The 13,995-nt window shown below is 39.1% G+C and overlaps 3 protein-coding genes across 4 annotated transcripts in view; 1 reads left to right on the top strand and 2 right to left on the bottom strand.

Annotated features, from left to right (window-relative positions):
• Positions 1-1,232, top strand: part of RB195_013660 (uncharacterized protein) — a gene marked incomplete at both ends in the record, with an annotated part of 48,539 nt that extends 47,307 nt beyond the window's left edge. For both annotated transcript variants that reach the window (XM_064203586.1, XM_064203587.1), the window contains 2 exons: positions 868-994; positions 1,225-1,232. In XM_064203586.1, coding sequence (XP_064059467.1) covers positions 868-994; positions 1,225-1,232 — 135 coding nt within the window. The remainder of the gene's footprint in view (positions 1-867; positions 995-1,224) is intronic.
• Positions 1,233-3,427: 2,195 nt separating this feature from the next.
• Positions 3,428-3,927, bottom strand: RB195_013659 (uncharacterized protein; the record flags this gene model as incomplete). Its single annotated transcript, XM_064203585.1, has 3 exons — positions 3,428-3,452; positions 3,584-3,682; positions 3,809-3,927. 3 exons carry the CDS (start codon positions 3,925-3,927, stop codon positions 3,428-3,430), a joined length of 243 nt encoding a protein of 80 aa, XP_064059466.1.
• Positions 3,928-12,676: 8,749 nt separating this feature from the next.
• On the bottom strand, positions 12,677-13,185 carry RB195_013658 (uncharacterized protein; the record flags this gene model as incomplete). Its single annotated transcript, XM_064203584.1, has 3 exons — positions 12,677-12,732; positions 12,881-12,958; positions 13,059-13,185. 3 exons carry the CDS (start codon positions 13,183-13,185, stop codon positions 12,677-12,679), a joined length of 261 nt encoding a protein of 86 aa, XP_064059465.1.
• Positions 13,186-13,995: the final 810 nt, after the last annotated feature.

The raw sequence follows: 13,995 nt of genomic DNA, 5'->3' as shown, positions 1-13,995 counted from the left end.
GTATTTCCCCCTTATCGTGCCCTCAACGGGTTCCACGCGGACACTGCATGCATGTGTGTCGCGTTTTATTCATTATTCCCATATCTAAAGTGATTCACCGTATAATTCCACTCTTTTTTAAGTCACGAACTCACAGAAAATATGGTCGTAGCGAAGGAAAGAAAGGATTTAGCGTCAGAAAGCGTTATTCTTAACTTCCGGTGATAGGCGCGTGAAAAGTACGAGTAGTAGACTGCGGAACTCGACGAACTTCCGCTCATCTTTGCCTATTCGATTATGACGATTTCAGTTACAACGCGCCGCCATTGTGCACGCGCCGCATCCAAGTGCGAGTAGTTCCCATTTTTACGACGATTAGGAGATGAGCGCCGCCAAACTGAGTTCCGAAGTCTAGTATCCGAACTTTACGCTTTCGCTGTGATGCATCACGTTAAAATCGTGATGCGCTGCCTTTAACATGGGAACTAATTTGATTTCACCTTGCTTTTTTCAATGTGGGAAATCTTGTATGAGTATGAAACGATGTTTAGTAGACCTTTAGTAGATAGAATTTTTTTTAAATGTTTGTATGATTTTTGTTCTAGTCTAATTTTGGTGCGAAAAAGTTGGGCTAATGATCCATTTTTTTGAAGAAAAAACTATTCCATCCCATTGAAGAACTAGAAATATCTATTTTTTTAGAAGATTTTTTTTCAAATGCATTACAGTTTTTCAATATCATAGCATGAAGTCTATTGATTGGAGGTTTCTTCAACTCGTGGATACTGCTTGAGTTTCCTTTTTTTCGTGCACCTCCTTTTATCCTTGTTCACCCAGAAATTCTTATGCCTATGATTTATCACATGGATCTAATACTATACGTTCCAGATCAGCCTCGAGGGAAAGCGCGCAGTGCTGGAAATCGCCCGAGTGACGCATAACCATGCTGGTGACTACGAAATTGTGATCAGAAATCCGAAAGGCGCTGCTCAATGCAAGGCCAAACTCACGCTCAGTTAGTTCCAGTTCTTTTCTACTCATTGGAAATATAGTGGTAAAACCAGCAGCCGTGTGTGCTTCTTCACTCTTTTGATGGCTTTCGAACTCATCTCGTGTGCCGTCCAATTTCGTCCCTGAAACCGCAAGCGATTGCTCGCGCCAACCCCACTTCTATCACTGTTCTTTCTCTATCCGCTTGCTGATGTAACTCTTCCTGAACTAACCTGGACGTATCTTCATTTTTAGGTCGATAAACGATATGTGATCGATCGGGTTGTGACGAATCATCGCAGAGTATTAAGCGGACTGTTCCTCTCTGTTTGTATTTATAATGAATGTACTTGTTCGTGTCGAGTTCTCTTTTCTTTCCTTTTAAACCTACTTCGGGAGCTGTACTTTAAAGCGTGACGAAAATTTTCCAACAAAATCCACGAGTTGATATGTTAAGAGGTGATTCTATAAAAGATGATCAGTTCAAGCTTCTTCATATGTGTTGTAAATAATTGTTCGGTGGGTGCTGATAGTAGGAAACTCAATGGCTCAATTTGTTAGCTCGTTTTTTTTTTTCATTCTTTTCGCCTCTACTTTCCTCTTATGTTGTTAAATCTTTGCTCACTGTCTCACTAGGTGCCCTTATCGACTCTAGTCAGTGCCTCAAATCTCATTTTTCATTTGAAGAATTTTTTTCCTCGTATATTTGCTTTTTGTCCTTCATTTTTTATGGACACGATGTTTGCGGTTCTAGTATAATTGAAGGTAAAGGACTTCGAAAAGTGGTTGTTGTGTTGCAAAAATTAATTGTATGTGGGAAAATCCAGGAATGTGCTGTGGATGATCGGTGGAAGTGCTGTTAGTTATAAAGGATTCAAGTTCTTTCAAAGCATGAGGGTACAGAAATTTAAAGTATTAAAAAATGGAAATAAAAAATGAAAATGAAAAATAAAATCAGAATCTGTTCGGAAAGAAGTTGTTATGCTTAAAATTTGATTAAGATTCAATGACCGTGTTCGAAAATACTCCATATCTTTTAGTGACGAAATCCAATCCGGAAAGAGAGTTTTTTTTTTGCTGGGAGTTATTCCACGTCCACTTTCCTGTTGAAATACTCGCTGACCAATTCTGGTCCAACTAATTCCATTCGAAGGGTTCAAATAACTCCTGCAGCGAATTCTTCCTTGCATTCTAGTGAGATCCTAGTAATAGGTTTATTTAATAATTCAAAAAAGAGGATTGCTTTTTGGAAATTTTTCGTATTTCCGATTTTTATTTTGACCAATCCATTCCTAATGGCGTCACCATCACTGTCATTTTGGTAGAGGTGGGATCAGTGATTGATGATTGATAATGATTGATTGATTGATGATTGATGATTGATTTCAGGATAACTTTTGCTTTTTTTAAACCTCAATGGGAAATTGAGGAAATTTTTAGTGGCAAAACTGTGTGAAAAAGAACATTTGAGTAGACTACTGTGGAGAATTGGAATTGGATACAATGCAGCATTTTAGTGGATTTTTGGAGAAATTTAGAAATCCCTTTCCATCCCCCAATTAAAACCTTCTCTGCGAGATTTCCATTGGCAGACATTACATTTTTTGCTAACCTTTAGCTAGAGGCTTTTCTGTCTAATTCCCAACAAAAGAATCTACTTTAATTGGGACCATTTTTCAATTCCACTGGACGGTTCAGATTGATGTGCTGAGAATCGATGAACGCGAGCCAAAGAAGTGGTTAGAGGTGAATAAAACATAGGTGCCGGAGGTTTTTTTTTCATCTAGAACAATCTACATTCCAGCTCAAGAAAAGCAATTAAAAACTACGTTTCAAAATGCCGAGATTCAAAGACAGGCAAACATGGGCAATCTACATTTCTGTGTGTTTTATTAACAATTCTATTTTTACGAGTACTGCTACGTTATTCAAGCATCAGCATCGGATCTTGTGTTGTCTGAAGACAACTTCTGCTTCTTCTCAACAAGCATGTATGCTTTACTGTATAATAAATGCGCATTGTCTGCTGGGCCCAGGAAGAAGCCAGAGTCGTAGTTTCTTTCCGAGAGATATCAAGTGATAAGTGGTGACATTCCTTGGATATTTGTTATCGCTACATGCTGTACTACGCCTGGTACTGTTAATACAGTACGTGGCACTTGGAACGCTAGAAAAAATAACGTTAGATCAGTCGAATAATTTATGCCTAGTAAAGAAAGTAAGGCAAAAAAGAACAGAAATTCCAGCATGCAGAACGGTTTGATCTGATATTAAGAAAAAAAAAAACGAAAACTGCATAGGAGCAGAAATTTAGAAAAAAAAAACTTAATTTGAATGGCGAACTTAAAAAAGAAATCAAAATTCAAACTTATGCACTTGAAAATAAAAATTGTTTCTTGGACAAAGGACAGCAAACTAACCTTTATCCTAGATACTCGTATTGCTCAATGAATCATTCTTATTGTTTAAGTTGCTCGATTTTTCTGGAAGAATTCTTTGCCCCATTAAAGATTTGACGAAGTGAAAATGAAAAATTCTCTGATAAGCTCAGATAACAATGTAAAACGTTTCTATCATCAAGAGAGTTGTCCGAACTCGTCCCAGAAATCCTCACCCATCCTCATTGATCGTATTCTGATCGCCAAACTGATCAAGACTGTTCCTTTCGACAGTGTAGCTCTGGGGATTATCGAGTGGATCTAGAACTCCCTTCCTGGACTTCAGAGTTCATCCCATTCTTTCGACGTTTATTCGCAAGGAAATTCCTGGAAATTTTTCTGATGGTCAGATATTCAAGACAGGTCAGGTCAGGAGATCAACCTTAGCGCGGCATTCGGACCTCACCCTCTCATCCTCCGGCTGCGTGCGTCTTTTTCCTTCCACTTCATGTTTCGCTTCGTTGATCATTGCATCTTCTTTGCTCGTGATTGTATGTGAACCTTGAACGAACGCAAGCATCCAGGAAACTCCTACCCCGAGCATGGCAGTTTTTGTTTTCCCAATATTTTATGCGCTTCTATTAAGGTTGCGAAGTGATTTGGAGTGATTCACTCGTTTATTAAAAGCAAAAAAATTCTTTTTGGAAATTGAGTAAGTATTTGTCTAAAAGGGAGACAACAAGTGGAGAGATGGTCAACGTATCAACCAATACCCGATTCGATGGTACATTTCCGTTCTCATCTAAAACATTATAGTATTCTACATTGATCCAGACATTTATTTATTTATTTGTTTTTCTTTGTTTGGTTACCAGTTAAGGAATAGAGCGAAATTCTTAATATTCCGTCACATATGTTAACATCTGTGCTGGTGCGTGATCGTTGGTGCCATCGATGTACTTTTCTGACGTTGTGTTCTCATCAGTTGAAAAATGTGGATGTGAGAATAGGTATAGTTATATTGCGATGTTTTTTTTCGGCAGCGTTTCAACTCCCTGAATTATTATTTATTTATTTGAAAATTATTTCTACATGAAAATTTCAAGAGAGGGAAAGTCAATCAATAACAATCTTGGCTACGGCTCAAGAAAATCAATTAGAAAGTCAATCATTTTTTGTTTACGTTGCGTGAGCCAGAAGTTTAGGCTACTTTAGTTAGAATTTTGAGTAAACTTGTATAAATTATTGTTATTTGTATTTGTATTTGCATTATTTGCATCATTATTATTACCATTATTATTGTTATTGTTATTGTTATTATTATTACTATTATTATTACTACTATTATCATTATTGATATTACTAAACATAAATAAAATATTATTAGGAAAATAATCATGCAAGTTGTGGAGCTCCTCACCAAATATTAGAAATTACTTGAAAATTAGCAAAATTTACTGTGGCAGTTGACAAAACTGCCCAGCAACACTAATGTCATCACTGATCTGAGCACATTTCACATTTTTCTCCGACAAGCGATCGATAATCTGCTTTTAAAACTGTTGATCTACTTGATATCTACGCGTGGACATCTTGTCTGGATGTCCTAAGAACCCCGACCACTGCCCAGTTACAAAAATCTGCAGAACCAAAAATTACTGAGATGGGTTCAGTTCTCATTGGAGCTAAATGTGGAAGTTTTTTTTTTTTTGGAAACTAAGGTCAGAGGTTTGGACTTCGACGAATCACATTACAGTAATCGAATATGAAAAGGGAGGATAATAATCAGTATCGAAGAAAAGATCCAGAAATACTAATGATTTATTGTTAATTTTTATATTTGTATGTTTATCTACTATTTGTATATTAGCCACTGTGAGTTGGCGCATACATTTTTAATGCTCTAGGGCAAAGTAATCGGAACTCTGGTCTCACAGTCTCACAGTCCCATAACTTGAATAATTATTTACTAGTAATTTTTAGTAAATTAAAAACTAAAAGTAATTATCTATAATATCTGTCTGCGGCATCACTTAGCCCGTTTGAACAATACATATCTTAAGTCACAGCATATTTAACTTTGTTTTTTACATGTAATTAAGTATTAAATAAATCATAAAAAGAACCAAGTTGTTTATTTATTTTTTCGAGTCTGCTTTGAAAACTTCTCGAGACATGAGCGTTGTATTTCTTTTTTCATTGCTGTAGCTGCTGATTCAATTTTAAATTGATTTTTGAGAAAAATACGTCTAGAAATATGAATATTTGGAATGAAACAACTGTTTTGTTTGGTTTTTTTTTTTTGTAAATGATGTCTTGAAGAAACTCCTCACAACTAACCGTGCAGAGAAAAACAAAACCCCAGTACTTTTAACCTTTCCGTTTGAAAACTATTCTCGAAATGTCAACGTCGGTGAAATTCTTACATTCCTCCCGCTAGTTCAGTGCTTTGTAAATGCGATCCGATAGTAGTTTGTGCGTGTAACGAGGATTCCGAGCGATCATCAGATTTCAATTAGTTCGGCCGACAATTCCTGCGAACGCCATAGCCAATCCATCGAATTGGATGTTTTCCATAGCGAACGTCTTGTTCGAATAACATTTTTATGCGAACGGATTACTCAGCCGAGGATTCGTGTCGAAAATCTGGTCAACGCTCGCTCCTCCGTTGTGATGGATTTCATGCCGAGAATGCATTTTCTGGATTTTTCGATAACTAACGCGCAGAGGCTTCACGGTGATGATAACTACTGTTGTGGGGGGCATGCGATCGCCTCGGAGGGATTTTTATGGGAACAAATCCACTAACCACTAAACGAAAGAATGAAATTTCTTAAATCCTTCCTTTTCTTTCTTTTTTCATCAGTAGCATGATGAGCAGACAGAGCTGGTGTAGAGAGCAAGTTTAGTGGCCAAAATAAGGCGCTCCAAATATGAATCCTCCTAAAAAAAATGGTTTGTAAGAATAATATTAATCCGAAAATAACACAAGAAATAAAAATCAACGGAAAGAGAAAGAAATTTAAAAAATATACAAGAAACAAAATGCATATCAATATGAATGTAGTAATTTACGTATATCTTATAGAACTCTATTGATTTTTCGAATTCCTCCTGTCATCGCGTCAGTCTCATCCATTTCTTCGGCTATCCATAGCGTTTTACTCGTAATACCCTCATCCCTTCAACCAATTTTTAGGAATTCCGTGGAACGGGAAAATTCTTCCAATTTCACTATTCTTAACCTTGTTCCCGAATAAATAATCGTATATCATGGATACTGGAGAGCGAAGGTAGCGAGTGATAAGATTTTTTAAAAATTGACTCAATTTTGAGTAGTTTTGTCTAAATTTTGACGAGACTAAGACTGGTTTCCTGGACCTGTGTAATTCTAGTGAATTTTGTGAGAAACTAAGAATGAAGTGTGAAAAGGAGGATTCCAAATGGTGGAAGCCTAAGAATTGGTGCAGTGCTTCCAGAAAATAGAAATCCAACGGTACGATCTGTGCATTGTGAAGTTGTATAATTAAAGTTTTCTTCGAATTTTTTTTTATGAAGACTATAAGATAGAATGGCAAGAATATTTTTATTTTGTCAATTCAATTTTATTTAATTTGTCAATTCTTCGAATTTTCTCAACATTTTCTAGTTTTATATATACAAAAAGACCGTAACCAACTTCTGTTCCAAAATCTGTTCCCGACGGATTAATTCATTGCAAACCACCGGAATTCTTAGGAATGAACAAAAATTAAATTCTGAAAACAAAATTCGAAAGCAAATGAGCTGCTGATTTCAAATATGCTTCATGATTTTAGTTTTGACAAATCCATGACCTGAAAAAAAGCGAAGTTTCCGCAACCTTCGTTAATTACTTTCTCACCTCTGTAATCCTTCCACAGATACATTTCCGGAAGAGAACGAGTTCGTAGGATTTGTGATAATTTCTCAAGATTGAACAAAACGTTTAATATGTTTGTAATCAGAAGTTTGTTTAGAACAATTTGTTACTTCATATCGTATGTGAGTTCAACATTTTCATTGTCTTCGGAAATTGACAAAACTGCTGCATTAATGGTTAATAAAAGGGCATGTATTCCTAGTCGTGAAAAATCTGCTTGAAGATTTTGTAAACAAACAATTTTTTCTTAACAACAGTTCAAATTGTAAGTTTCTGTCTTTGGAAGTGTTTTTTTTCTCAGTGTCAAACTTACAACTATGCTCTTTTACGTTATTTGTTCCAGTCTAGAGCAGATGTCAACGGCCCAAAGTGAACGCTTGAGACTCGCGACTCAATACTTGCTTATATTCTTTGGATTCTCCTTTCTTTACAAAATGTGGTTCACATCGGATGAGAGCCGGCTGCGGTTTCCCAGTGAGCAAATTGAAGGAAATGTTGATTGTTTTCACAAAAGCGAAATTTTTGCTGCTTCTATGAGCTATTTCCGAACCAAAAGTAGCCAGTTCTTCTCGCAAAAATGTGCTCTTTCCAATGGTATAAAATTCACTTCGGTTTACAAACTTCAAAATTTCAATGCTGACTTCTCCTAACTACATAGCAGGCGATATTATATAGCTGGAATGGTTATCGCGGCCCAGGCACCTCACACCTCCGCTAGGCGACTCCTCTGGCGTTTCCGCACCACGGAGACACCATTAGATGTGAATATAAATGAACTGTGACGACAATTCTACGCAGTTCTTACTCATGGGACAACAATGTGAAACGGTTAGGAAGGAGAATAACTAACTAATGGTGTTGAACCAAGAAATAAAGAGGAAAGGAGAGGGGAGAAGAGTAAGAAGTGAATGTTAGCCTCAATAAAACTCCTCAATTTGTCACTTTTTTGCTTTTTTTCAGGGATTTTTTCCAGTTGTTTCTATTTCTTTCCGAAAGCTTGTAAAATTGAAGGAGCTGTGTAGTTCTGATAAATAAGAATTGTATGTAATTGTTGTCACCGTTCTAGCAATGATGCCCTTGTGGCACGGAATCGCCAGATGGGTCACCTAGCGGAAGTGTGAGACGCCTTGCGGGCCAAAATAATCATTCCAGCCGTATAGTATTGTCTGCTTTATAAGTGGGCGAAGTCAGCGTTGAAATTATGAAGTTTGTAAATGAAAGTAAATTTACCACCATTCGAAAGAACACCTCTTTACGAGGACAACTGGCTATTTCAGGTAATGATAAGACATGTACGGAGACAGTCGATGGAAACTGCAAAAATATCGTTTTTCTAAAAAAAAAGAAGTTTTCTGCAATTTGCTCACTAGAGAGCTGCAACCAGCCGCTATCCAAGATAAGCGCCTAAAGCACATCTCGTAAAGAAAGAAGAGTCTTAAACAGCCATCGAATCGCGAGAATTAAGCGAATGGTGTTTCGAATGGTGTTTTCAAAATTTAGTTTTGCTCACTCTCAACGATTCCAACGGTGGATGGATTTCGGGACAGAAGTTAGCAGCGGCATGGTAGGCGAGCATTCTGGCGCTGAGCCACTTTCGAGAATTGTGCACATGTACGCGAAACAGCTGATAGGACAAGTTTGTCGTGTGTTAAGGAGAGCGTATAAACCTATACGAGCATGTTCGCCTCCAATTGGCAATTCTACAAAACAGCAAATGCCCATCTGTACAATCAAAGGATTATTCCCTCAATTATACAGATGGATTCAAAGTTTCTCTATACCATATCAAGAAATCACAAAATCATCGCATTCTCTTTCAAAATATTTCTCCTGGAGTTTCTCAAGGGTGGAGTCTTACTAAACTCAAAGAAACCAAGAAGTTGTGATTTATGATTCTTCTCTAGCCAATCTCCCTCCGGGATCGATAAATTGGTACCAGACTTGTCTGGGACGATAAAAACACTGAACTGACACATCGGCTAGGCACCGCAAGACATTGTGTAGGCCAGTTACACGTTCGTTAACCTCAAACGATTCTAAATTGAAGTGAACGGGGGAGCATCCCAAGCGGATTGATCAACCCAGACACTTTATCCTTTATCCTCTGCCCAATATCTTTAATGACGTTTTTTTCCCCCATTTTTGCTGATGTAACATATTCAAGAATAGCAGTTAAATCCCTAAATTTCGTTGTAGAAAAAAACATGTTATGATGTTCAAAAGTGTTTAGAGTGGGATCCAGTACACGTTTTTGCCAAAACCTACGACAACCCCAAAAAGTGGGGTCGTCGTAGGAGGGTCCCACAACGTCAAACAAGCGGGTGGTGTCAGAAGGCAATGAAGCGAGTTTCACGATGCTGAAGTGGGGCACCAGCGACAGAAGGCAGGAAAATATGGCGGCATGAGTTCCACAAAGTCAGGATATGCGCACACGCTGGAAAGTATCAAAATTGATGGGACGGGTTCTTCGGCGTCAAATAGATGTCCGTACCAGAAGGCAGGAGGATGTGGTGGGAGAGGTTCTACTCCACATTCCTGCCTTCTGGATCTCAGATTGGTGCGTCTGCGCCAGAAAGCAGTGCGATCGGGTGGCACGTTTCAAAAGTCGCTAGTCAGGTATGTTGGTGCCAGTGGGCAGTGGAACGTATCCCGAGGCGTCACGTACATGACACTACCAAAAAGTAGAGAGGAGGGGAGGTCATGGTGCCTCAACACCATAAGGAGGTAAAATGGAGTGAGACGGCTTGCCTGCATGGTTAATTACCAAAATGTACTCCCCCGTATGTCCACTCTTCTATACGTTACACTCATCGTGGTTGCCAGGAGATAAATCCTTGTCTTCAAAAATCATGTACACGCATGCCGACCTCCGCTTAGTAGGAGCCAGCTGTTTACATGATCTGACGTAGGATCCTTATCTTTACCAGTATGATGATAACTTTTACGTTATTTAGCTCTATCACACCATTCTATTTTAACTTTTGGGGACGGCGACGGAAGAAGCCTATATGTTATAGCGGTATAGAACGAAGGAATATCATGCTATAAAATAACGGGTTTAGTTTGTTAAATGTGTGCATACGTACGTGTGTAACGAAATATGAGAGAGCAAAGAGACGGATTCCACAGCGTCAAATTGGTGTTTTATCGTCAGAAAGCGACAGAACGGGGTGAGACGGGTCCGATGACGCCAGAAAGCGCAGCTGCCGCGACGCCGCAAGAATTGGAATCAGCGCAATTACTGGTATAGCAGTACCGGGCAATAATTCCACCCCGATTGCGTGTATACTTCCCTGCTCGTTTCCCTTAGGTTCGTGACATACTTTCTTGAGAAACTAGAGGCAGGCATTCAAACAGGCGTTTAAATAGTGGCTAAACACTTTATCTGACGTAGAACCTTAACTTTGTCAGTACAATGATGACGTTCAGATCATTTCTTGTTCGCGCATCTTTCTATGCTAACCGCTGGAGAAAAGGACAAGAAAATCTAATACTTTGAATAGTTTTTCCAAATTTCGGTGGTACCGAAAGAATATAGGTGTGAAATTAAACTTGAATATTCTGCAAGTGAAGTACCGACCCCACTAGGAAGAAAACTGTTAAATCTTTCACCAATGCTACAATTTCTTGAGAAATGAACGAAAAAAGCGTTTTTTTTAGGAAAAGAAAAATTCAATTCTGTAGCAGAAATTTACAGAAAGTGCCACCAGTTTTAATTCTAACTGATCAGCGATGGCGAGACGAGGCTAGGACCACGCAGGGGAATGAAAATGAATATGCAGCGATATAAATAGGTGAGTAAACTGTGAATCTCTGAAGAAAAATATCCTAGAGAAAGAAGCTAATCAATAAAGGAAAAGAACCTGAATTGAAATCACTACATTCATAAAGAAGAAAAAAATCAGTCTTGTATTGATTACTCTTGAACCGTTACGTTATTTTTTTTTCCCTGGACTTACGTCGAAAAAAATCTTTCTTTTCCATTGTAAAGACTTATTCTAGGAGGAGAACTCTAATTCGAAAAGTGATATTTGATCTTTTATAAACACCTCTCCAGTGAATTCCCAGCAAAACTGTAGGTAAAATTCCTGTGGTTGTGTGAATTTATTCAAACTCTGCTAATCTTTGGGTTCCTTCATTGACAGTAATTTTGTTGAAGAAGACACTACATAACTCCGTAACCCTTATGTGAACTAGAAAATCCAGCTGGAAATTTTTTGCTGAAATAAGTTGTTCTTTTTTCCTTCGCTGCGAAGGATCCCAGCTCAGAATCGCCGCTGGATCTGGTTATCCGTCAATAGGGCGGCGATTTTTTCGCCTCGTCACCCGTGAATGGAAGGAAGACATGCAAGGCTGCGGTCGCGTCGCCGCTATTCAACCGTATAACATACAGTACCGTATCGTGGCTGTACATACCGTTGCGGGACCATCGTCGTACAGCACAACTACTGCAACTACGATATGTCCCCTTAGTGTGTGCGTTTATTGCCGGTTCGTTTTCGCCATTCTTTCATCTTTACTCTGACTTGCGGATCGCGCTCTGTGCTCTCTACGTTAACGTCCCGTTATCGTTTGCGTCTCAACGCTGGAATTCCTTCCGTGTCTGCTCCGTCCACACTCTACGCAGCATCGATCGATCGCCGTACCGTCCCCTGATCGTCTTGTTCGCATTCCAGCACCATTCGCCGATATTTTAATATCGTCACACACACACTCACATACATACACACACGCACTCACGATCATCTTGAGGTCCTTGATCCCTGACATCTGTGGAATTCCCGGTAGATAGCCGGAGAGGCAATTTTCGTTCGGAAACTGTAGAAAAATCTCATCGGTTCCTCTGTCACTACCAGATTCTTCTACAATCTCTCCATAAATCCCATTCTGTGCTCTGTTTTTCATCACCATACGGAAAATCATCCTCTAACTTGGTACTAAATTCCTACTACTTCTTGAAATTGAAGCTTGGCGTCGTCTGAAGAAATGATGAAAAAAGAAACCACTAAATAATTGTTTCTTTTTGGTTTCTTCATAGGATTCTCAGAACTCGCTTTTAAATTCCGCTTGGAAACTACAAACGCTCGATGGAAGTACTGTGGATATTTCCAGACATGGTTACTGTATGTTCTGTTGCAGTATTTTTAGTGTGCGCCTTCGACAGGCACTTTTTTCGCGTCGTACATTTCCTTGTTCTGGTTTTTTTTTGTGTTCATATCCTGATTTTGCATGGCAATACTGTTCGAAAAAAGAATGCGCGTAAAGAGAATTGAGAAAAAACAATTGGGTTCCTAAAGGAAAAACTTATCATAAAGACTTCTGAAATTGTCTTATCATTACCATAAGTTCATCGTTGGCTCGTTGCCAAATCTTAGCGCTCAGCAATTGGTCCAGGTAGGTGTAAATTCGGAATCGTGAAGGAATTCAGCTAAAATTTCCTGGTAGTTTTATTTTCGTCCAACGATGAGCTCTCAATTGTAGATACTGAAATGAATTTCTGGTCGCAACAAAGCACTTTTTTTTCGAAATTATTATGCGATATTTCTAATATTTTGCTCTCTTTTTTGTAGTTTCCCTTTTCCGAACGAAAAAGCTTTTTTTAACGAGAGTTCTGAAAGAGGGATCCTCCTACCTTTCTCTGCAAGTGTCTCCTCTCTCACCACCTCCTCCGCACCTTTTGCTGTTGCACCGCATTTCAAACAATCCTTATCTAAATTATGTTTAGGATAGAAGAAGACGTACTGATAGGGGTTTTGTGCCAAAAAAAATCCTCTATTTCATTGGCGGAGCTAGTCGTGCCTCGAACGTACTTATGCATCGTAGGTTGAACCGCAGGAATGCGTGGAATCCGAACCGAACAGGAGTTCGATAGCAATTTACTGAGTTATGTGGCACACGCACACACCCACGTGTTTCGCATTCTCCCGGCGGCCGCATTCTCCTGACTCCCCAACTCACCTAGTTGTTCTTCGTTCTTTCATCCTGGTTCTCCTTCTCTTTTTTCTTCTCTCTTTTCCTTTATTTTCCGGTTATTGTACAGTCGTGTCTCGATTAAATGCGAATTCTCAAAAGAGTAATTCACGTGATGTTTTCGCACCTTCGTGACATTCCTTTCGGGCTGAACTCGATTACGGCGTCGAGTTTCCGGCGCGAACTGTCATAAGGTATAAGGATGGAGAATTTTTCGAAGGAAACTCGGCGAAGTTTTTCTCTATGAATTTCCTCAAGGAAATGTACGTGCGTATCAAGTGCTACGGGACAAATATGAATCCATTCTATTCCATTCTCCATTCTTTTTTTTCCATACTGTGGGATCTCAGAATGTGCTCTACTGACGTTCCTAAGATTTAAAGTGAAGATTTCTAAATTCCTAAGTCATTAAGGATCCTAGAAATCAGCGATAATCCATCGCTGGAATCTTTGCTGGATGATCCTAAAGTGCCTCGAAGTGTTCGACCAAGTCGATAAGCCTTTTGACGGCGCGAGGGCGTGACTTTCAACGATTTTCGAGCAGCGTTTTTTTTCCTTCGCATCTCGAGATTTTTGCACCGCTGCAATGTTCTTCACGCTAAATGGAGCGGATTTTGTAGCGTTTTTACGGACGGTGCTCAAAATCACGAACACTTCTTCGTTGCTGGCGGCATGGCATCAAAAACCCTCGGCTGATTATTGTCAACCGACTGTCCCCCGGTGTCGCAGCGGCTCAAACAACTGTGGTCAGCTGATCTGCGAAAAAAAAAGTGCAGC

Source organism: Necator americanus, chromosome V (assembly GCF_031761385.1).
Source record: "Necator americanus strain Aroian chromosome V, whole genome shotgun sequence".
Lineage (NCBI taxonomy): Eukaryota > Metazoa > Nematoda > Chromadorea > Rhabditida > Ancylostomatidae > Necator > Necator americanus.
The sequence above is the reverse complement of the archived record's forward strand: the minus strand, read 5'-3'. Positions and strand labels throughout refer to the sequence as shown.